The sequence below is a fragment of the Drosophila yakuba genome, chromosome 3R, assembly GCF_016746365.2.
Source record: "Drosophila yakuba strain Tai18E2 chromosome 3R, Prin_Dyak_Tai18E2_2.1, whole genome shotgun sequence".
Lineage (NCBI taxonomy): Eukaryota > Metazoa > Arthropoda > Insecta > Diptera > Drosophilidae > Drosophila > Drosophila yakuba.
This window is the reverse complement of record NC_052530.2, coordinates 9,760,206-9,782,246: the sequence shown is the minus strand read 5'-3', so window position 1 is coordinate 9,782,246 and position 22,041 is coordinate 9,760,206. Positions and strand designations below refer to the sequence as shown.

The 22,041-nt window shown below is 42.9% G+C and overlaps 3 protein-coding genes across 3 annotated transcripts; 1 reads left to right on the top strand and 2 right to left on the bottom strand.

The window, feature by feature from the left end:
* The first annotated feature begins 13 nt into the window (after positions 1 to 13).
* On the top strand, positions 14 to 1,465 carry LOC6536160 (pre-mRNA-splicing factor ISY1 homolog). The gene is made up of 5 exons (XM_002096724.4): positions 14 to 89; positions 309 to 414; positions 475 to 497; positions 562 to 722; positions 772 to 1,465. The coding sequence occupies exons 2-5, from the start codon at positions 412 to 414 to the stop codon at positions 1,401 to 1,403; spliced, it is 819 nt and encodes a 272-aa protein (XP_002096760.1). The 5' UTR covers positions 14 to 89; positions 309 to 411; the 3' UTR covers positions 1,404 to 1,465.
* On the bottom strand, positions 1,426 to 4,155 carry LOC6536159 (probable ATP-dependent RNA helicase DDX43). The gene is made up of 4 exons (XM_002096723.4): positions 3,387 to 4,155; positions 2,666 to 3,174; positions 1,966 to 2,601; positions 1,426 to 1,908 (listed from the first exon to the last, which is right to left on the bottom strand). The coding sequence occupies exons 1-4, from the start codon at positions 3,990 to 3,992 to the stop codon at positions 1,593 to 1,595; spliced, it is 2,067 nt and encodes a 688-aa protein (XP_002096759.1). The 5' UTR covers positions 3,993 to 4,155; the 3' UTR covers positions 1,426 to 1,592.
* A 430-nt stretch (positions 4,156 to 4,585) lies between these two features.
* On the bottom strand, positions 4,586 to 21,765 carry LOC6536158 (tyrosine-protein phosphatase vhp-1). Its single transcript, XM_002096722.4, has 4 exons — positions 20,983 to 21,765; positions 18,704 to 18,850; positions 15,825 to 16,049; positions 4,586 to 6,372 (listed from the first exon to the last, which is right to left on the bottom strand). The coding sequence occupies exons 1-4, from the start codon at positions 21,215 to 21,217 to the stop codon at positions 5,540 to 5,542; spliced, it is 1,440 nt and encodes a 479-aa protein (XP_002096758.1). The 5' UTR covers positions 21,218 to 21,765; the 3' UTR covers positions 4,586 to 5,539.
* Between the last annotated feature and the right edge of the window lie 276 nt (positions 21,766 to 22,041).

Genomic DNA, 22,041 nt, shown 5'->3' with positions numbered 1-22,041 from the left:
GTTTCTGGTCGGGATCTACTTGAAATTCGCGAAAAAAGGTTTCCTTTTCCGAAGAGCGTAAATGTTGGCGTGAAAAAACAACTGGGCAGGTCAGTGTGACCAAGTGCGCGGGAGTGCAGAAAAGCCAACACCTTAACCAACACTACGTATTCGTAGTGAATGATAATCGTTTATTCTAATAAGTATCCATATCAATGGAAATAAATGTTATTAGCTATATAGAAAACATGGATTTAAATACAAATATAATATATTATGGCTTCGGGTTGTGTGGTTATTATTAATAATACATTTCATATATTATATAGCTTCCGTAGAATATTTACTGTACTTCCTATCGAAAACTACACCATCGATTGCTGTGAGGTTCATTGTGACTGGCAGTTTGGGCAGAAGAAGATAGTAAACAAAATGGTAAGCGCCACAATAATTTTATAAATCTTAATTAAATGTATAATAAATGTATATTTTCAGGCGCGCAATGCAGAGAAGGCAATGTAAGTAAACCGCAAATACGCATAACTTATGATTTCTAGCACTCAACCGCTTATTTTCTGGCAGGACAACTTTGGCACGTTGGCGGGCCGCAAAAGAAGTGGAGTCCGGTGAAAAGGAACGCCGGCCCTATTTGGCCTCCGAGTGCCACGATTTGCCCAGATGCGAGAAGTTCCGCCTGGAGATTATACGCGAGATATCGAAGAAGGTGGCCCAGATACAAAATGGTACCTATTTCGGTTATGAAAGATATCCACTAATACTGACCACTTGCAGCTGGCTTGGGAGAATTCCGGATACGCGATCTGAACGATGAAATCAACAAGTTGCTTCGTGAGAAACGCCATTGGGAAAATCAGATATCTTCATTGGGAGGCCCACACTATAGACGCTATGGTCCCAAGATGTTCGATGCGGAGGGTCGTGAAGTGCCCGGCAATCGAGGCTACAAATACTTTGGAGCCGCCAAGGATCTGCCGGGAGTTCGCGAGCTCTTTGAACAAGATCCTCCGCCGCCACCCCGGAAATCCCGCGCTGAACTAATGAAGGACATAGACGCCGAATACTACGGCTATCGGGACGACGAAGATGGTGTGCTGATCCCTCTGGAGGAACGCATCGAACGAGCGGCCATTCAGAAGGCCGTGCAGGAATGGCGCGAGAAAATGGCCAGAGATGGTCGCATAATCGATGACGAAGAGGAGGACGAGATATATCCTCTTTCGGGACCAGCACGCGAAGCCATCGAGGATGCTAAGGCTCGAGCCGCCGTAGAGGATCCTCACGGCCTTTTGGCACCCAAGTTCACCGCCCACGTTCCTGTGCCGACGCAACAGGATGTACAGGAGGCACTGCTGCGCAAGCGGAAACAGGAACTCCTGGAGAAATACGCCGGTGGCGCTAATTGAGCTCAATAAAAATTCTAAGTTCTTAGTTTGAATATAATCAGTGTTCTTGTACTGCAAGTCTACATGTTTGGGTTATGATTATCTATCTTGGAATAGATTATTCGTTAAACAATTATGTTAAGCAACATTGCAAGGCACTTCAATGCGCTGTGGTCTATAATAACTAGAAAATGTAGACTGAAGACTGAATCAGAATACAAATCGATCGAAGTTTCGGCCTCCGCCGCCACGTCCGCCGCCAAAGCGACCACCTCTTCCTCCAAAGCCGCCGCCTTCAGCAGCGCGCTTCTCCTTCATGGCTTTAAAGCGTCTAGCCATGTTGTGCAGTTCGTCGGGCACCTCCTGCTCCGCCTCCTGCAGAATGTCAATTAGTTCCTTGGCCATACCCCAATCTTCGCGGGTAATGAAGCTTATTGAGGTGCCCTTTCGGCCAGCACGTCCAGTGCGGCCCACACGGTGCACATACTCCTCGATGTTGCGCGGAAAATCATAGTTGATGACATGCCTATGTAGAGGGAAAAATAAAAACGAATCGCTAAAAGGAATCGTAACATTTGCTTACGTGATGTCCTCAATATCCAAGCCACGTGAGGCCACATCAGTAGCAACCAGGATGTGCACGGCTCCGGACTTGATATCGGCTATAGCTTGCTCACGATCGCTCTGATCGCGATTACCATGAATGCACTGGGTCATGAAACCATCCAGCGTGAGATCACTGGATAGGTCATCAGCACGAGCCTTGCGTCCACAAAATATGATGATTTTGTCCGTATTGCTCATGTTCCTAACGAAAGATTTGATGGTGCTGAACTTCTCCCTGTCGTCCTCCAGCAACTGAATCACTTGCTTCACCGAGTGCGTGGCCGCCAGATCGAGCGATCCGACACACACCTGGATTGGATTCTTCATGTAGCTCTGGGCCAAACGACGGACTCCTGGTGGCCAAGTGGCCGATGTCATTATGGTCTGACGGTCCGGACGAATGTCTAGCATCACCTTTCGGATCTGCGGCTCGAAACCCATGTCCAGCATGCGATCTGCCTCGTCAAGCACCAGATAGGTTATGGTGCTCACATCAATGACGTTAGCCTGGACCAGATCGTTCAGACGTCCCGGCGTGCAGATAATGATCTCCGCACCGCGCTCTAAGTCCGAGATCTGCATGCGACGATCGCCACCGCCGTACACACAAACGCTGCAAATAGTGCCGAGTTGTTAAAACGGAACCCACTTAACGATCGATTAGGAGAGATACTCACGCTTTCATGTTGCGGAAGGAGTACTTCTTGACCTCCATTTCGATTTGCAGGGCCAACTCCCGAGTGGGCGCCAGCACCAGTACGTTAGCGCCGCCCCTCGTTCCTCTGGGCGTGCTCTGGTACTCAGTGTGAATCATTCCGGGCAGCAGGAAAGCTAGTGTCTTGCCCGTGCCCGTTTGGGCGATACCGATCATGTCATGACCTTGGAGGAGAATGGGCCACGCCTGCGATTGGATGGGCGAGGGCTTGGGGAAGCCCATTTTAGTAATCTCGCCCAGCAGATCTGGATATTCGGCAAAGCATTGCTCGAAGGTCCAAACGGGATTTGGAATAGGCGGTGCAGTTTCCCCCTCCTTTGGTTCGAAGACATGTGCCACAGTTGTCTTGTTATTCTCCTCGCGGATGCGCTCGATCTGCGATTCGGTGAGATTGGCCACCTCAGGAGCCTCCTTGTAAAAGTTCTTTGTTAGCGGTGGACACTTGGCCCACCGTGCCGCAGTAGCTGCTTCCTGCAAGGACCAGTCGAAATTAGTCAAAGTTTAAGGTGATATGAAGAATACGTAAAGTTATCTTCAAGTTTCGCGGGTGTCATGGGCTTAAAATATAATTGTGAGGCACCTATGTCGATAAGGAACTGAGCAACTTGCCGCTTAAGGTATACGTTTTTTGTAACACCTTTTAGAATGTATAAAATAAAACCTTATTTATAAAGTTTACTTACCGAAGCCTTGTTCAGGGCTGCCCAATCAATGGTGCCCGTAAGATCCCCATCGTCGTTATTGGACTCGGAAGCTGGGGGATTGAACTCGTAGCTACTCCCCTTGGATCTCTCATATCCGCCACCGCCTCCGCCATATCCTCCATAGGAACCATGGCTCCTACTTTCCCGATACCGATCCCGATCGCGTCCCCTTTCCCCCGAGTCAGTCACCTGCTTGCGAACGTGATTGATGGCATCGGTGACGTTGCTCTGGATGCTACCAGTTATCTTGACAATTAGATCGCACTTGTCCACATTGACGCGGACGTTAAAGTCGGTCTGGATGCGGGATATATTTGCGCCGGCTCTGCCAATAACTTTGCCGACCATCTCGGAAGCGATGCACAAGGATTCGCTAAAAAAGCCTCCAGCTCCTCCTCCTCCACCGTCGCGACTATCACGTCGCACTGCGCCGTAGACATCTCTATTTTCCCGATGGGCGCGACGTCCTCCGCCATAATCATCGCGTTTACCGCGATAATCTCGTCCTCCTCCGGAGTAGGAGACCTCCTGAGCCTTCAGCGGTGCCTCCACAAAGTTTGGATCGTCCCAATCGAGCTCAGACATTTTGAAATTCGCTCGCCGCTTTATATTAAAATTTGTTGGAAAAAAACAGCGCACGTGAAAATGCTGACTTTACAATTCGCTTGTCCGTTTTCAAACGGTAAACTCTGCCTGTGTTTGTGTGTGTTCGGCGGCACAATATTGAGCTAACACAGCGAAAATTGAACGCTTGAGTTTCAACCAGCGCAGAGTCAATCGATTAATTTTTTGAATTTGATTAATTGTCCTCGAAATAAAATTAACCTTAAATTTAAATCTGCGCTTACTAAATCTCTTATTATCAAATCCAGCTAATTAAAAATATAATGATTTATTATTATATTGAATTAGCTTTTACCATATGATAATTGTATATTTTATGATTCAAGTTAAATAAATAAAAGCTGTGGGATTCCCAAAAAGTAAATTAATACAATACAATTCGATATACTCAGTTACATAGTTATCGATGTTGCCAGGTTCCACTGGCAGGGCTTGCTGCTCTCCAGGGCTACAAAGCTGCACTGGTAGGTCCCAGAACTTCGAAATGTATAACACTTTTCACCATTTTGGCGGCCCTGTTTAAACGTTTAAATGCAAAAGAAAACAGGAGTTGGTTTGGTTACTATTATAATTTCCTTTTACTTAGCACGCGCGTTACACTGCTCAGGTGTAGCTTAGCCTAATAGACTTACGAGCTAATACAAATGAATCATAATCCTCTCATACGCTCGCTTCATATAAATAATTAAAACTAGAAAACACAAACTTTTTTCACTTTCAAGAAGTAACTAAACTATTAGAGTGGCTATAGCGGATTGATAAAACTTAGAACAGTTTTGATAAGATCTTTGCTGTGTATATGGCGGGGTTTATAATATTTTGGGATTTGGATAGGGTTCGATTTGTGTGGCAAGTCAGCAGAAATAGTTGCAGTGCATTTTGGATTTGATTTCATTGTTCTATGTGAAGTTTAATATAGTTTATGTGTGTATAGGTAAAGTTAAGAATCGCTTACAACTAAATTTAAACTAAATTAACATGTACGAGGTGTTCTTTCTCTTAAACAATTTCTCCAGCAGCTTGTTTTGGATTATTTTTAGTGTTTTTTCGCTTTGTGTTGGTTCAGGGGCGAAGAGGAAATACATTACAAAAGCTCTTAAAAGGTATTGCAAGTACATAGTTTAAGCTGCAATTGGTATTTCTTTCCCTTGTGTTTTGTTTTAGGTACGTTTGTATGTACAGATATTGAACGTTTTTATTTACACGTTGCAAAGGCTTTGCGGGCTTGAGAAACCATTTAGCATCACCTTGTTTAATAGGAAGTAGCAGCCCTCTCGCCGTTTCTGACTTAATAAAATCTATATTTCTTCAGCCAGGTAAAAATTCCATAGTTTCAGTAAATTAGTAGTTATAAAATACATCAAAACTGGATCATTTTTTACGTGTTGTTGAAAAACGTACAGCTTTATCAATTCTAGTTTTGATCATAATGAATGCGGCAATCGGCTGCACATTTTCTTTCTTTTCACTGCTGCTAGTTGACGGCGGCCTTTCGCGGGGACCTTATCTCAGTCCCTCGTCAAGTTGCTGGCCAAATGGTTAATCCTGCTTTCCGGTGCCTCATCGCAGACGGGCGTGGATGGCACCGAAATCCAGGGCATGGTGTTTGGGATGGGTGACGCAGGCGCATAGCTGGACTCCAGATCCAATCGCAGCTTGGCGGGCGAATTCCGCTTGAACAGAGCCAACTGCCTTGTGGGCGACAGCAGATTTGGCTTGCTGATTGCGCAGGGTGATACGGATGAGCTGGTGGACTGCAGCAGAGAGCAGATGCCACTGCTGCTGCTTGTGGAGCTGGGTGAATCAAGTTCCGAAACCGTCGACGCTGCCGCCGAAGTGCTGGGCGCCTCATCATCCGGGGTAATCGGAGGCGAGGTTAACCGGGAGGAGCAGTTACTGCCCGCCAGGCTGCCCGCGCCGCTGTCTACATCATCGTAGTCGAACCCATCCTCGTCCATGGCCTCGCTATCCGACTTGGATTTTCCCCGTTCCCGCTGCTCCCTCTTCTCCTCTATCTCCTCCTCCTCCGGCTGCTCCACCAGTTGACTAGATTGGGTGCTTAATCCCACAGCAGATCCCGATGGATTGCTAGGACTATTCAGGTGCGGGGTAGCGGGCGCCAGGACTCCGCTCTTGCGCAAATTCTGCTCCAGCTCCAGCAGCTGGCCCATGAAGTTCAGATTGGGCGAGATGATCGGCCGGGCCACTTTCACCAGCTTGTAGGCCTCCAGCAGGGAGAGCGACTTGTACCGCATGACGTAGGCGATGGCGATGGTGGCGCTCCGCGAAATCCCCGCGTGGCAATGCAACAGCACACGGGAACCCGTTTTCCGTGCATCTTCTGCAAAATATCAAAGGGAAACGTACATATTAGACGGCTGATAGGCTGATAAGACGGTAAAAAGTTTTTTGATCGAAAAATATGGTACACTAGAATTGGGACTCGTAATGATTATGAGCTATCTTATCATAGAACACCCTTGACTGATGAATTTTTTCTATACGTATTTTGACTTGCGCTAAATATTGTGATGAGTTCAATTTTTGTTTTCTGATCTTGATTGGCCTAATTTAATTGTTAAGATAAGGTTAATATAGCCAGTTCGTTCAGTTCTTTAGCTTTAGAATAATCATCATTTTTGTTTAGCTTCTTCTTTTAGCTATTTTTAGCCTTTGTTTTGCATCTCTGGCGACGGAGAAACTTTTCGACTTTTCGACTTTTCGAATTTTGAGTGTCGGACGTGGAAGCTTCGATGATGTTGCCGTTGTGTTGATATCGCCCTGTCGATACTTTCAGTGTATTTGTGTTGGGGCTGCTCGCCTCTCCCACTCTCCCACTCTGCCACTCTCTCGCTCGGCAACTCAACTGTGTGAATTTTGCTGATATGAGTCATCATCATCGCCAGAGGCAACAGCAATAGCAACAACAACAGCAACAACAAAGCGACGAGGCTTATTGACAGAACATTTTTATACCCTCACGCGCGCACACTTGCACACTTACACAGGCACACACACACACACGTGGGCACATTAACTCATAATTTACGTTGTTGTTTTTGGCCAAAGATAAGCGGCAGAAGAAAGAGGAAGAGAAGCCAGAAGAATCCACAGCATACGGCGCACTTTTTTCCAAGGCTCACCATACTTGATGTACAGTAGAAACTCACTAAGGTCGATGTGTTGTAATACAAACGAATACATTTTAACTCAAAAAAAAACTTGAATTCACTTCCCTATTTTTATAAACAACTAAATCATATTGTAGAATTGGAATTTATATAATCTGTGTACCACACTTCCTTCTGAAGACTAGACAATGGAATATAGCCCATTTATCAGCCTGTGTGGGAACATAGGTTCTGTGATTATAGAAGTATGACTGTAACCATATTAAGCCACCATCGAAAAATAAGCTTTATATCTTATCGCACAGGAATTGGTTGTGGTGTGATTTTGGGTGGTTGGTGGTGTGCACAAAAAAATCGGTGGTTTCCGAGAGGGGTTTTTATGGGGGAATGGGGGTACCGGGTGCTGGGTGCCTTTGCCTTTCCTAATCGATGCTTACTCATAATGCAAACAAGGCAACACACTTGTCTGATTTCCAAACAGTTGATAACCAGCCAGTCGGGCAGAAGCCTTGTTAGTCACCATGCAGGCGCCTACCTCCCCCAAACCCCATCCTCACACCCTTTTCTCGCAGTGCACGCTGCACACGTCCCATTATAAAATAAACCCCTCCAGTCCTCCAGTCTGTCATGTAGCAAGGAGGTGATATCAGCGATAAATCTGGAAGGCGCGTGTAACTCACTCGATTTTGCAGCCATATTGTCACCCCTCGCCATTAAATACCACCCAGGACCCACCCCTTATTCCCCTATTTTACCTTGAGAGGTGTGATAGCAGCAGTGTGTTTGATTTATCAATGAACAGTGGGGGCACAAAGTGGACTCCGATAAGGAGACCTTCCCTACCGCACAACTGCGATTTCACAAATTTCGACTACAACTACATCTGTGTGTATGAATTGCAGTTTACACACCAATCCACTCAGTCAAGTGACATCAAATCGAGTTAACCGTGTTATCGGAACGATGGTGATGATATAGCAACTATAACCGGCCCCGGGGAAAATCCATCATAAATAAATAATCAACACTACCATTCAAAGATAACCTTTGAAAATTGAGGTTCTGGGTGCTCAAGTACTTCGGGCGTCATAGCCTCCAAATGGGTTCTTGCCTCAGAAACCCAAACAGTAAATAGATAGAAGATATAGAAGAAATAACCGAAATTGCCAATTTGTCATGGTTCCGATGCAGAAAGGGGGTTTACAATACTATCATGCTGAAATCCATAAAAGATTTAAGACACATATTTCCTATACATGAGTATTAGATAGTATACATAGTTTCATATAATGAAGATATGACCATTTTCTGTAAGTGTACAGTGGCAGAATCAAAATTTAGCAAATAAAGAGATGACCAATCAATCTATAGGCTGGCCAAAAATAGATCAGGGGGAGGCCAAAAAGACAGACAGAGGCATAGATAAAGAAAGATGGCCATTAAGCGTACAATGGCAGACAATTGGTCACCGTCCCCGTTCCTTTCCGCTCAGTTCCGTTCTGTTCAGCAGAGTTCCATTCACACGGCGCTCATAAATCCTCTTAGTTAATGACCCCGTCGCTCAGACAGTTAAAATCGCGCATAAAACGCGCCGTAAACGCGGCAGCCCCGCACACACCACACACCACTCCACATGACTCATATGTGGGCTAGAACGGTCCAAGACATTATAATGCTGAATGAGGGAATGAGGGGTTAAGGCTAAGGAGTTTCGCAAAAACTAGCCACAAGTAGCTGTGAATGGTGAATGAATTTCGCAAAAGTCTAGTTTGAGTCACTATGAAGTTGTTCTGGCTAATTGGGCGGGCTCGGGTTCAATTTAAGAACTCAGAAGTAGAAGTGTTGAGAAATCAAATTAGTCGGTTGATTACATATAAAGTTCATTTTTGGACAAAACTAGTTTAGAATAGTTACCATTCTTTAAAACGTTTTCAATGCTTTAAACAGCAATCTTCTCATGTTTATAGCTCCAATCTTATATTATTTATAGGACCATAAAACTGTCATCTTAAAACTATTCATCATGGGTATCACCAGAGAAAGCCAACAATTATCTGTTTGTTTATCTTTTAAGTCATTTTTGCATTTTTCTGTGTAAATTTCGATCACAGAGAACGGAACTCGAAGCCGACGCCGCTTTGATCGATTATTGTGAAGCCGGGCTTTGGTAATTGTTTATTGTTCGTGACAAATATGCGGCCATATATGCTGTGGGGAATTACTAATCGCCAATAGAGCCTTGCATGCGTATGACTAAACCGACTTAGTTCACCGGAGCACATATTCCGGCGATGAGTGTGAATGACTGGATGGATCCCGGGGAGTCGTGCCTATAATGGGATAGTACACGTTGCCAGTTGCCGGTTGCCACCATTCCAAAGGGCTGAGAGTCGTGACTCCATTTTGGGTGCGATGCGTAATGCCAACATTGGGTAGTCGTAGTCACCGAATTCTTACACCGATGAATGTATGATTAAGTGCAACAGTAGCGATGTTTCTTCTCTTTTTTTCTGCTTTTTTTACTGTCCGGCCCCCGGGTGCGTCATCTGGTGATTTCGGCTCAGAAGTGGGCCAAGTGGCAGACGACTGTCTGACAGCTGGTATGGATGCCTGGGCGATGGTATGGGATCAAATGGGGCTATATGGTGGATGGTATCGCCATCGCGCCAGACAATGATGACGACTTGTCGCGTCGTTTTCGGTTCTTATTCTCAATGTCCGCTTGCCCAATGCATCATTTCACTTTTTCTCGTGATGATTAAGTCCCGGATCTTGGACCCAAGGGTCAACCGAATGTGTCCCAGGGCGCGAAACTCTCGCAACTCCCTCTGAGTCATGACCAGAAACAGAAACGGCAACAGAATTGGAATCGGAATCAAAATCGAAAGCAGAAACAACCTTTGAGCAGGGGTAACATGATACATGAACAGCAGTGTTCAGGGAAATAGAACTAAAGCAAAGGATACGTGATTGGCAATTACACAAGGAATATCCTTAAGGATCATAATAAATTAACTAAAATAGAAATGAAATATATTAGCTATTTTAGTTCGATTTACTTCTAACACTATCTTTGTTTCCACTTGAATTATAACTTGTTTCGTACTTCAAGTAAATATTTTGCAACCCTTAACTTTTTTATGAACAACTATAGCTCGATGTTATTTTTATGCTGCTGACTGTTTTAACCAGAGAGCACGTTGTCAAGCAACAAGTAGTTTTGTTTATATTCGAAATATTTAATTACTTTCGGCGTCCGTTTATCATTAAGAACACCCGCTTACTCATACGGGTTTCTGATTCAGCCAGAAAGAGACGGCCGCATGCCGACCGAAAGAGACAGCTGTAGTGCGAGTCTGAGTGCGGCAGGTGCCAGTGCCAGTGCCAGGACACTTAAATGGCGATAAGACGCAGCTGAATCATCCAAAACAAAGAGAGTGGGGATCTCAACTTGACCTTCAACTTGGCGAATCTCGACTTTGACGTGTCGAGTCATACGGAAACAACAAAGCCCCCAAGACGACAGCCTGCACTTTGGAGTCGCCTTCGCCTTCAACTCAACCAGGTCGGGGTGAATGGTGTGAATAGTGGGTAGTGAGTGGGGATAAGGGTGGGGGTTACGGTGAGGGTGAGGGTGAGGGAGGTAGGTAGATGGTGCAGGGCTCTCCTCGGGTGATTCATGAAGAGCATGCGCAGCGGCGCAATAACAACAAACGGAATGTTTCATAAACAAATTGCGCGCAAATCAAACACTTGGCAAATACAGAGAGTCTCAAAAGCGATGTGTAAGTACACAATGAGTTGTTTTGTGTATGCTCTCTTATTGACGAGACTTTTTCGATGAAGTAATAACGATCCTATCCCACGATCTTACTTACAATTACCATTAAAAGTGAGTTTCTATATAATTCATGAGTATGTATTAATCATATTTTTTCCCGTGTAGAGAAACACGAAGAAGTGTGGGCTTCGGGTTCCCTGTAAAATGATTAAGAGCCTTATAATTTCGATACAACAATAAAAAGCACGAAGCCGCAACGCAAATTTTAAATTCGAAATTCCTGTGCGAAGATTTTTCAGTTTATTTCGCTTGGTCGATTTTTGCATTTTAAAAATAGCCGGCTGACGAATATTGAAATTATGCGCACGGGGGCCAACAAAAATGTCACCTCAGGTTTTTGGTTGTTGTTTCGGTTAATTCGTTTTTGTTTGTTGTCTGCCAACGGATTCTCAATTCTCGATTACTCATTAGCCGAAGGATGTTTTGGGTTATCTCATTTTATACTCTGTACTTTGTTTCTGCGTTACTTGGGCTTTTGAAATTTGGAAAGTTTTGGGACAGCAATATGGATTTTTATATTGAAGCCATCTATTTTTTTTAACTGTCGGTATATAATATTTGAACATATGCATTCATAGTTTTATCTAATCAGCTGTCCAATTGTATGTATGTATATAGAATGTGGCTATCACCAAATGTTCTCGAGGGGCCTCCGCTTTCAGTTTACTTAGCTGCTTCTGCGACTGTGTGTGCACAACCCGTAATTGTACCTGAAATGTCCCGTAAACGTAACCCGTAACCGTACCCATATACATATGTACATATGTATATACACGTATGTATAGACTCCATATATATGTAGACTCCGTTGTAGATTAAGTTAGTTCGCCAAAGAGGCCTCCTCCGTCGTTGGCAGATAAAAGTTGACGGCTTGATAACTTGATAGCTTGGCGCACAAATAATATGGGTACAGTTAGCACAGACATCGCGGCAATAACTTGACAATTTGGTTGGCAATCGTGGGGAAGGATGTAGAAGCACGAAGATACTAAATCGAGCATTGCTGTGAGATCTCTATTTCGAATTTAAACCTTGGTATTCTGTTTATTTAGCTCAGCATCTGGTATTCTTGGCCTATTTAGGCGTAACGAACGGTTGTTTATAATTATGGCCCTGTGTTTGAAAATGTCAGATTCCTTGAGGGAAGTAAGATTTTTCTTTTTTGATGTTTGAAGATCTTTTCTCGGGCTATGAAAAAAAACCTTAGATATATTTAAGGGAAAACTTTTTATCCAGGTCTAAACTTTTTATCTGGAAAATCCTTGTAGCGTCCAAAACTTGATTACATGTGCAATAGAGCGAATACTACCGATTGCAATACCGTTTAATTTCCTGACAATTGAGGCTTTGATTGCTTTCTAGGCCAAGTGGCTCGGCTTAGTTTATCGTTCATGTTAATGACACAGCATAATGACATTAGCATTATCCGACTACAACTACAACTACAACAGCAATTGGGGCCTCGAACTCTGCCGTCGCCTAATGAGCCTCTGCTGCTGCCACTGCCGCTGCTCTGCCGCTGCCTCTGGCGGCGTTGAGCTCATTTCAAGCTCTGCTTCAAAATAGCGGTGCTTCCTCTATTCCCACATCCCCCTACTTCACCCGCCACCCGCGCACACAAAGTGCTGTTATAATGAATGGAAAACGAAAAGCAGCGCAACAATGAGAAATCATAAGTTGTACAGTAGAAGAGGAAGCACACGAAGAAGGGGATCAGCATATATTCAGGCAAAATAAAACAATAATAATAGGCATAAGGTGACGACGGCAAACCAAAAACGAATGCGCAAAAGGCCGGGGCAAACACACACAAACTCACAAGCACAAACAGAGAAGCGAAATCATGACTCATGCACTCAGTACAAAAGTGTACGTATACTTTTCCCTGCTTCTTCTTCTTCGCGCCGCCACCTCCTTCTCCATCCTCTTCTTCTTTCTCTTGTCCGTCTCCCCAACCACCGTTACTTCGTGCCTGAGTACTAATGTGTTTCTGCGCGGGTGTGAGTGAGCGAGAGAGTTAGAGCATTTATAAAAATATTACTTGAGCATGGATAAAAGCGGCGAACTTAAGGAGGATCAATAAATAAAAGCACATTATAATTATTTTTTAAAGCTAAAGTCTCATTTTATGTATAAGTTTCATTTTGTACTTAGTTTTCTTTCTGTGTATCGGTCAAAATAAGACTGAATCAAGGATTCTGATCCGACAGATGCAAAAAAAACGAGCAAGAGAGAGGAAACGATATTAACCAGCTGTTGCCGCGCCCACACCTGAAATCCACAACAACAACAACAACAACAGCGACCATAAAACACCAACAGTCGAGGCCGCACGCACAAGGATAACCCACTAAAAGAAGAAAAACCGAATCGATGACTCATGAACAGGAACCGAAATGTTTACAAAAATAGAACATATGCCAAAACGAAACAGCGCCGGAGGGAAAGAGTGGGGTGAGAAGTGCCGTTGGCGGCGCAATAAATAGCAACAATAAGAAGCCAACAGAAAAATCGATGCGGCTGTACCGTTCACCCAACCACCCACCCACCACTACACACCACCACCTAACGCCCACCCACTCTCTTGCCATCTCGCTCTCTGTGTTCCACATTGCATTGTGAACGAACAACGAAACGGAATGGCGATGAGTCATCGTCGTGTCAGGGCACAGTGGTGGCCAAAAATACATTAACACTCGGGCAGCGCAGGAAGCGCGTCGAGGACACAACCCTTATCAGAAAGGACGTTTGCGGTTGGCTGGTTGTGTTAGCTAGGCTTGTTGTAGCTGCTGCAATCTGCATAAAGTTTCCATTGCCTGTGCAAACTGGTCTGCACTAACAAAAATTCCTACAGTTGTGGTTTCTATTATCATATTTAACCAAGTTTACTCTATGATAAACCATTATCTACAAAGATCGACCTTCGCAAGGCCATAACTTTCAAGTAACTTCTATCTGGCATTTTTGTTATCGTTGGGGCTAGACTGAATATTAAAGCATCTAATGTTTTATAAATATTAATACTCACAAAAAGCACGATATCTTGGGTGAAGTTTGTGCTCACTTAGTGTAACAAATAAATTATATTATATTTCTTTTTGTCAAATCCTTTTTTCCATCAGTTATGTTTTTCAGTGTGGCCAAAGTCGCAACACAGTTACGGCAGCAACAACAATGCGAGACGACGGCGCTGCCGCCATGCTGTCTGCCAACGCCAACACGCAACAGCAACAACAATGCGGCAGCCAAAGAAGGAACGGAGGACGGAAGGAGCGAAGGAGGCGAGAAAGAGAGCGAATGGATAAGCGTAGGAGCAGTCACAACAAAAACTTTTAGAGGTGGAAGGAGCATTGCTCCTTATCAACACACCCTAATTGTGTCCATGGGAGCGAGGGAGTAAGATAGATACATGCATTCCACGGTGGAAGTTACTTTGATTTCAGCTTTGCTTTGAGATCGTTTACAGTTTACTGATAATTAGCTATAAACTGAAGATTACAACCTAAAATTGCATTTTTAGGATTTTTAAAAAGATTCTTTGGATTACTATTTATTTACAATAAAATCAACCTAATTCTATTTCTAATAGAATCGATTTCTTTCTGGTTTCTAAGGTTTTCGAACCGATACTATATACATATATTCAAGGTAATGAAATATAACCCAACAAATATCCATATTTACTTAAAATAGGGTCAAAGGCATTTAAAATTAAGCATACATATACTTTGAAAGCCGAGTCCAATACAATCTGTGCAGTACAATATTATTACTTTTTAGAGACACCTAGTTTGGAGGTCGTCGGTCGCTCGTACGCCCACTCTTTTCTTCTCGAGCTTGTTTTAAATGAAATATTTGCACTACTTAAACCACAGACGCTACAAAAAACATTAATAATACCGAGAAACAAAAACAGCAATAAGAACGACAAAGCTCGTGCACACGTGCCAAGACATTAGCTTCGAAAAAAAAAATTATATATGTGTATAAAAAAAAGCAAAACAAAAATACTTGATGAACCGCTTTGGACATAGAAAATGGAAATGGAAAAATGCGATTGACGTCAGCATTATATTCCACGGCTAAAGCTCTCTCCCGCCACCTCGTGCCCCCTTTTTTGCGTCTCAGTGGAGCAGGGTACATATTATTATTTTCATTTAAAATTAACAATTTGTATAGTGTGCTTGGTTGTGTGGGAAAAGCGCTGAGGGCAGCACGAAATGCCAAGAGCACACAACAAGCCAAAAAAGGGGCAAACCAAAAAAAGTCAATAACGAATTTTCCGACCAGACCAAAGAAAAGGCGAATTGGAAGCCAGACGAAAACCGTTATGCAAAATCCACAAATGAGCCCGCTGAGCGCGGAAAAAGCCCGCCAGGCATCCAATAACAAGTCACGTTTAGCAATTGCCAATCGCAAATAGCCAAGATGATGACTAAGCGTTAAACGGATTCCCGACGGAATTCGGGGAGCTCTAGCTTCCTCAGAATTTAACAATATTTTTCCAAGATTAGGCCGACAAGCCGCCTAATCTCTGCCAGATATTTGGAAGTTTTAACTACCAACACGTTTGTCATCTTCCTAGTTCTCATCTTTTTATAGTTAAAACTGTTCCTAGGCTTGCAACCTAAAGTAATACATATAGTTCCCTATGCACAAAGTTAGCTTTTAACAAGGGATGCAAACCTGATCAGTACATATGTATCTTTGTATCTTGTATCGTTGCGATACACATCATAAATATTTTTAGTTATGAGTATAAATAGTTCTGATGGTAATGCGTACGTATGGATTAAACCATGATCGTGATATGAAACTCACCGATAAAGTCGTACGCCTCCTGGAAGTACTGCTTGATGTTCTGATGCGGCGTATCGCTGGCAGGTATTTGCATGTACTTGAGGCCCTGCAGATGGCTCTCATTGGGATTTTGGCAGGTAACGTTCAGCACACAGTTGGCGCCCACGCTGCTGGGATCGTCGGCATCGCGGCCATTGCCCAGCAATAGATGCGGAAAAACGGGCGAGGCGGGGTGTGTTTCAATATCTGCAAAGATACATGCGGATCGGATCATTAGTTTTTATGAGTAAATAATGGAAAAGTTCTTGCTGCCCCCAAACACCGTACAAAAAGTGCCCATTGTCGGGGAGATCTCATTCTCTCTATAAAGCAATGGAAGTTTGCCAATTCGCGATGTCATGCAACAAAAGAGTCTGGGCAAATGATCATTGCGATGGGTATGAATATGGGGATGGGTATGGGCATGCCCTGTTTTCTGTATCTATTGTTGTACAAAACGTCTAAATTTTGCTACAACAAATTGTTTATTTTTTGTTTACCCCTACCCCTTCTCCTCCTTCTTCTCCACCACCGCGGTGCGTTTTCGTTTCGTTTCGATTGGATTCGTCTGCTGGGGCCTCTGTTGTTGTTGCATGAGTCATGCCACACACAGAGGCATAGTCTCAGTTCAGTTGGGTTCAGTTTTATTGGCAGTGGGCGAAACCGATGGTGAGGGTGGCAGGGGGGGTCAGCGGGCCGAGGGGTGGCTTCACGTTGCCTCATGGCCGTCCCCGAGTTCGTAGCACTCTCAATGAGCCGCGCAATTGTTTTTGCTTCCCTCTCTATGTGTATCTATAATTGTGCACCGTCTAACTACACTTCGAAAAATCCAACTTTGTCTTATAGAACTACATTAAAAAAAAAAACCACCCTGCCACATCTTTCGATGGCCTGAGGCTTTTGAACTACTACCCTGTATGCAACAATAAGACTTCTTGTTTGAAAGTTATTTCAATTGAAATTACACACTTTTGATTGCGAGCTTCGTTTGCCAGTGTAATGTTTAGATAAAAGTGCTGTCCCAGGGATACCAGCATATGCCCTGCGGTTTTGGCCATAGACACCCAACCCCTACCCCTCCCCATTGACTCCCTTCCATCGATTATTTGTCATTGGCTTGCGTGTTAATTGATAGCACTGAGAGCCATGGCAACGCAACTTCGTGTTTTTCATTTATATTTATTTATTTGGGCTGACTGCACTTTGTGGGTCACACGGAAATCACTTGCATTAGTCATCGGCAGCACGTTGGAACTTTACTTTACACGTAAAGATGATTGTCATTGCGGCATTTACGCAAGCCCCTTCTGATAGCACCCCATATATGTATGTATATGCACATACATATGTACAAAGTACACAGTAGTGTATTAAGAATGCAATTAAAAGATTTCATAAATAATTCCACAGTGACTCAGCTGACGTATCGATAAACAGGAATCGCTAGTGCTTTACTAACAAACATTGTAATATAGGTTGTTTATAGTTAAACACACAGCAATCGATCGGTAATTTGTAATCCAAGGGAATTGCCAATTTCATAAAAATGTGATTATTTTTTGGGAGTTTCCTTTCTTAGCTTGGTGAACTACATGTAATTATTTACTGTGGCCTATTGTGAGTCATTACCGTCGCCTAATGCTTATTCATTTCCTTATAAATATGTGAAATAATTTGATGTATATTTGAAAAATACGTAGACCGATTTGCTCGCATCAACAGAAAACAATTATCACTAAATATTGCTCTAGAAATATATTGACCGATAATGTATATTTAAATCAAACGATCTTCAGTTTTAGTATAGCTCTGAGATTGTGATTGACAGAAAAAGTATTTTTAATCTCGCAGCTATAAATGTGTGATAGATTACTAATCCTGTAATACATGGAAAATACTGAAACCCAAGGAAGCATCACGATGTGATCACACCTTTGTCAGGTGGAAAAGCGGGATATATATATAGTACGCACAAACATATAAGTCGAGGGTTACCCCACTCAAACCCGAGATTTAGTGCGATGCCCAACGTGAGTAAATGAGTAATATGCAAAAGTTTGACATTGAAAATTTCACTGTATGACAGTCGTTGTTATTGTTGTTTTGCATGTGTTTCTGCTACTTTTCGCATACTTTTCATACACATGTATGTACATATGTACATATACGTACACCACATTTCGTAACGTGCAAAAATACGAGTTAAAGGTGCGAGCGAGAGAGCGCGCTACAGAGCAAGCGATTTATCTCACAGCACGTGCCAAAGCAAAAACAAAACTGTTTGTTTTTAATGTTAAAGCAGAGCTCACCAGTGTGAGAGAAGGGGCGAAATGACGGAAAGATTGTATGACAATCTGAGACAATTTATCGCCATGTTGTACTATCAGAACGGTCAGTTCGGAGCGGGGGGCTGCGGGGGGTGCGGAACTTGGGCCAAGTAGGAAATAAAATGCAACGATAAGCACAAGCAGCACTATACTACATGCAAATATGCAATAGCAGAACAATCGAGAGATTTCCCGATCGGCTGGCGATATGGTGCCCCTTGAGTTCCGTTCTCGATCGCAATGCTTTGTAACTTGGTAACTAGAAAAGTAAGTGCGATCAACTATGGTATGCAATCTATGCCATCTACTACGAAGCATTGATTGTTTTACCATATCTCAAATAGTTTTCAATCTGCAATGCCCCAAGTTTGCATGTGGAAATATAAGGCTGGTAACTTATTGCATACCAAAATTCATGACGATTCACCGCCAATTGGCCGAAAATTTCTATCTGACTCACAGAGTGTTGTTTGAAACCCGTCTTCGGGTCGCATACCTTTCGCTGGGTTCCCTATTCAGCCGACTTTCACTTACCGTAGACCGCTGGACTGGAGCAGCTGCGGGTTAGCGCCGGCGTCCGTCCGCTGCCGTTCATTGCCGTGGATGATGACGTCGTCGATGTCACTTCGTCACATGCCAGATTCTCCCTGGACCGCTTGTTGGGATAGTCCTTCTGATTGGCTGCAGAGAGAAAGAAAGATACGCATTAATTTGGTGTTTTAAAAACTGATTTTAATTGGCGGTTAGCGATTTGCTTAATTTTAAAACCCATGATGTCAGCACGGCCCGTGTATGGACCACAGTGCGAAAAACTTGTCGCGCCAGGTTCCCCCGTTCAAATAAACCGCAAAAATATTTCGTTTCGATTGCCGCCTGCCAAAACTGACGTAAGACATTTATTTTGGCTCTAGATTTTTTTTCTTTTTTTATTTTTCGCCTGATTACGAGCGAATGCAAAGCCAAAGTTTTCCACATTCGCTCGCAGCTCACAAGTCGCTTATCACAATGAGCAGGCATAATTAGAGAACGCTTTGTAAGCTCGCCCGATACCAATTTAATAGTATATTATAGTAAAAGACGAGCAAACTCAGAAATTTATAAGCAATCATAACCAAAGCCGCCAATAACAAGCACCTGAAATATTTTTCATTACAAACCCTTGAAAGCTGGGTTATTTGGACGTCATTCAGTTCTCATATAACATTAATGAATACCAACCATATTCTCCAAGTTATAATAAGAAACATGTTTATACCAGTTAATACATATTTTTGTAAACTTCAAGTAGGATTCCTATTCTAGACTAAACTTAAATTTTAAGCCAGATTCTTCGATTGAAGGGTATCATTTGGGCATTCCGTCGAGAACAACTCGATAAGATAACCAATGCTACAGTTTGTATTATGTTTTCAAAGTGGTCTTAGGACTGACTGACTGTGCTGACTTGATCAAGTCGACTTTATCAGCATTACCCGAAAGTATAGTCTCTTTTACGATGAAAAGCAAAACAACTTCAAGCAAACTACTGGGGTACGAAATTGCTGTTATCAGCCAAGCGACCTCAAAAGCCAAAAAACAACACAGAAAATAGCAACAGCCTCAAAAATATACAACCAACTTTTCACGGCAGGAAACGTTGGTTCTGTTTTTCTTTTTTATTTTCTGTGGTTGTTTGCGGCTAGTAAAACAAGTAAAATCGCATGCCAATAGTGCATTGCAAACCTCCAGGGGCGTCTGCGTCTGGAGTGTGTGGGTTTCGAAGGGGGCTTTTGGTGTGGGAATGGAGTGGTGTGAAGTAGAGTAGAAAATAGGAAAGTGCTAATTGGTAGACAGTGGCTTGTTTACCTTTGGAAACGAGATATGCAAAAGGTTCACTATTTTGATCAACTTTTGTGTGGGAAATCTCAATTATGTTTACAGTTATAAGTAATTTGCTTTTGAATAAGAAATTCTGGTTGAATTCCATAATGTTAAATGGGTAGTTGGATTTTAAATGATTCTTAATGTTTTATTTTCAATCTTTAGATTAAGTCGCACTGCATCTATTCTGATATACTTTGAAACTTAACTTTGGAAGTTAAGCGACTTTACTAGGGGACCCCTTCTACGTGCCGCCCCTGGCCCCCTGCAACTAGCCCTTCCTGTTCCTCCGCTCTTTCTCACCGACTCCCAACTTCAGTTTCGAGTTGTTGCCGCGGCTGTTGCTTTTTCTCCTTCTGCTCCCCTTTTGGCCTCCTCCTTCGCACGCTTCTCCCTTCTTCTGTTGTTGTTGTGCCGATGAATTCGTACTCGAAAGGTCGTTTCAAAGCGGGTTTTTCAGCGTTGCCAGGCCGCTTGAGAAACCTGCTTTGCTTTACATTTTTTCTGTTGTTTAATTTTTTTTTATTTGTACTTGTATTTTGTTGGACTGACTGATTTTTTTTTATTTACCCAGCCAACAGAAACGAATCGAAACGCTTCTTTTGCTTTTATTTTTGAAAGACACGCGAATTGTGAGTCACGTATGGAGCGAAAAAAAGTAACTGACTCTGAGTCTCTGATCTCTCTCGAGTTCGTTTCTTTTTGCTTGTTTTTGCTGCTTTTGTAGAAATGAAATGGAGACGCTTACGTGTGTTCTCCCCCTCTCTTTCGCGCCCCTGCAAAAGTAAACAGCATGCCAAGCGGTAAAAATCAAGAGAGCGACAGAGAGAGGGATTAATTCGTTTTCCCTGTCTCGCTCTCTTGATTGGTTTAAGTGTAATCTTAAATTGTACGAGTTTTCTTATTGCTTATTTCTGTTGATTTGTTTCTTTTTTTGCTTTTTTTGTACTTACCACCAATGCGATTGTTGTTGTTGGTATTTTGGATTGGCATAAATAACAGAAGACACGGCGCTTCTCGCTTTATCCGCATTTTCATTTCACTTTGTATATGACTCACGCTGTTGCCGTCTCCGTCGCACTCACAGCGCCCGTTGTGGCTGTTGTTGTTGCGTGCTGTTGACGTTGCCGTTGTGTTGTTGTTGTGATTATTGTTGCTGCTGCTCTGCGTTTCTCGATTCACACACATATGCACGCGCTCACACTACACACATACACATGGGGCCTTTGGTTGTTTTAAAATTGATATATGTATATTTTTTTTTGTTGCTTGCTGCCCGTATAATAATCTATATTATTTAAGTATGATTTTCGGTAGGAGGGCTTTATTAGATAATCCCCGAGCCACTTGTTGAGCCACTTCCCGTTATAATGTGTGTTGCAACCAAAAGTCGGGGGCCCAGAAATCGAGTTTTATTTCCACTTGTAGCACGCACACTTATTTTTAATTCATTAATCAAAAAACGCGCGGGTTGTAGATCTCGTTTTTTGTATATTCCTTACTTTATTATAGTTTAAATAGTTTGCTTCCTTTTCTCACAATTCGTGTTGTAATGGTTTAATCCAATGATAAATGTTTTTTACCAGAAATATTCTAGATTCAATTTCCTACTGTTTTCGCGCGGAGCTTAGTTTTTTTTTCGAACTCGTTGTGCAAGGGTGTAGACACAACCGTTCGAAGCGGAATTCAAAAGGCGAATGAATGAACGAGTGAATGAGCGCAACACGAATGAACGGGCGCAAAACAAATTTGATAACCGAATTTGATAAAGACGCGATTAGTGTGACCAGAGGGTACTTCTCTTAAAAAGGGCTTACCTAACTCTTCGCTCAGCGAGCAGTTTATCAACACTAGGGACCGCGCGGTTGTTTTGAAAATATGTATAAACAATAGCCACCATTGTTGACAAATGGAGTTTAGATAAGCTATGGGATTTTTTTTAGATGTGTATATAATAAAGTTTAAATTTTTGACCTGCTATGGGTGATTGGTTTCGAAACATGTTGACATTT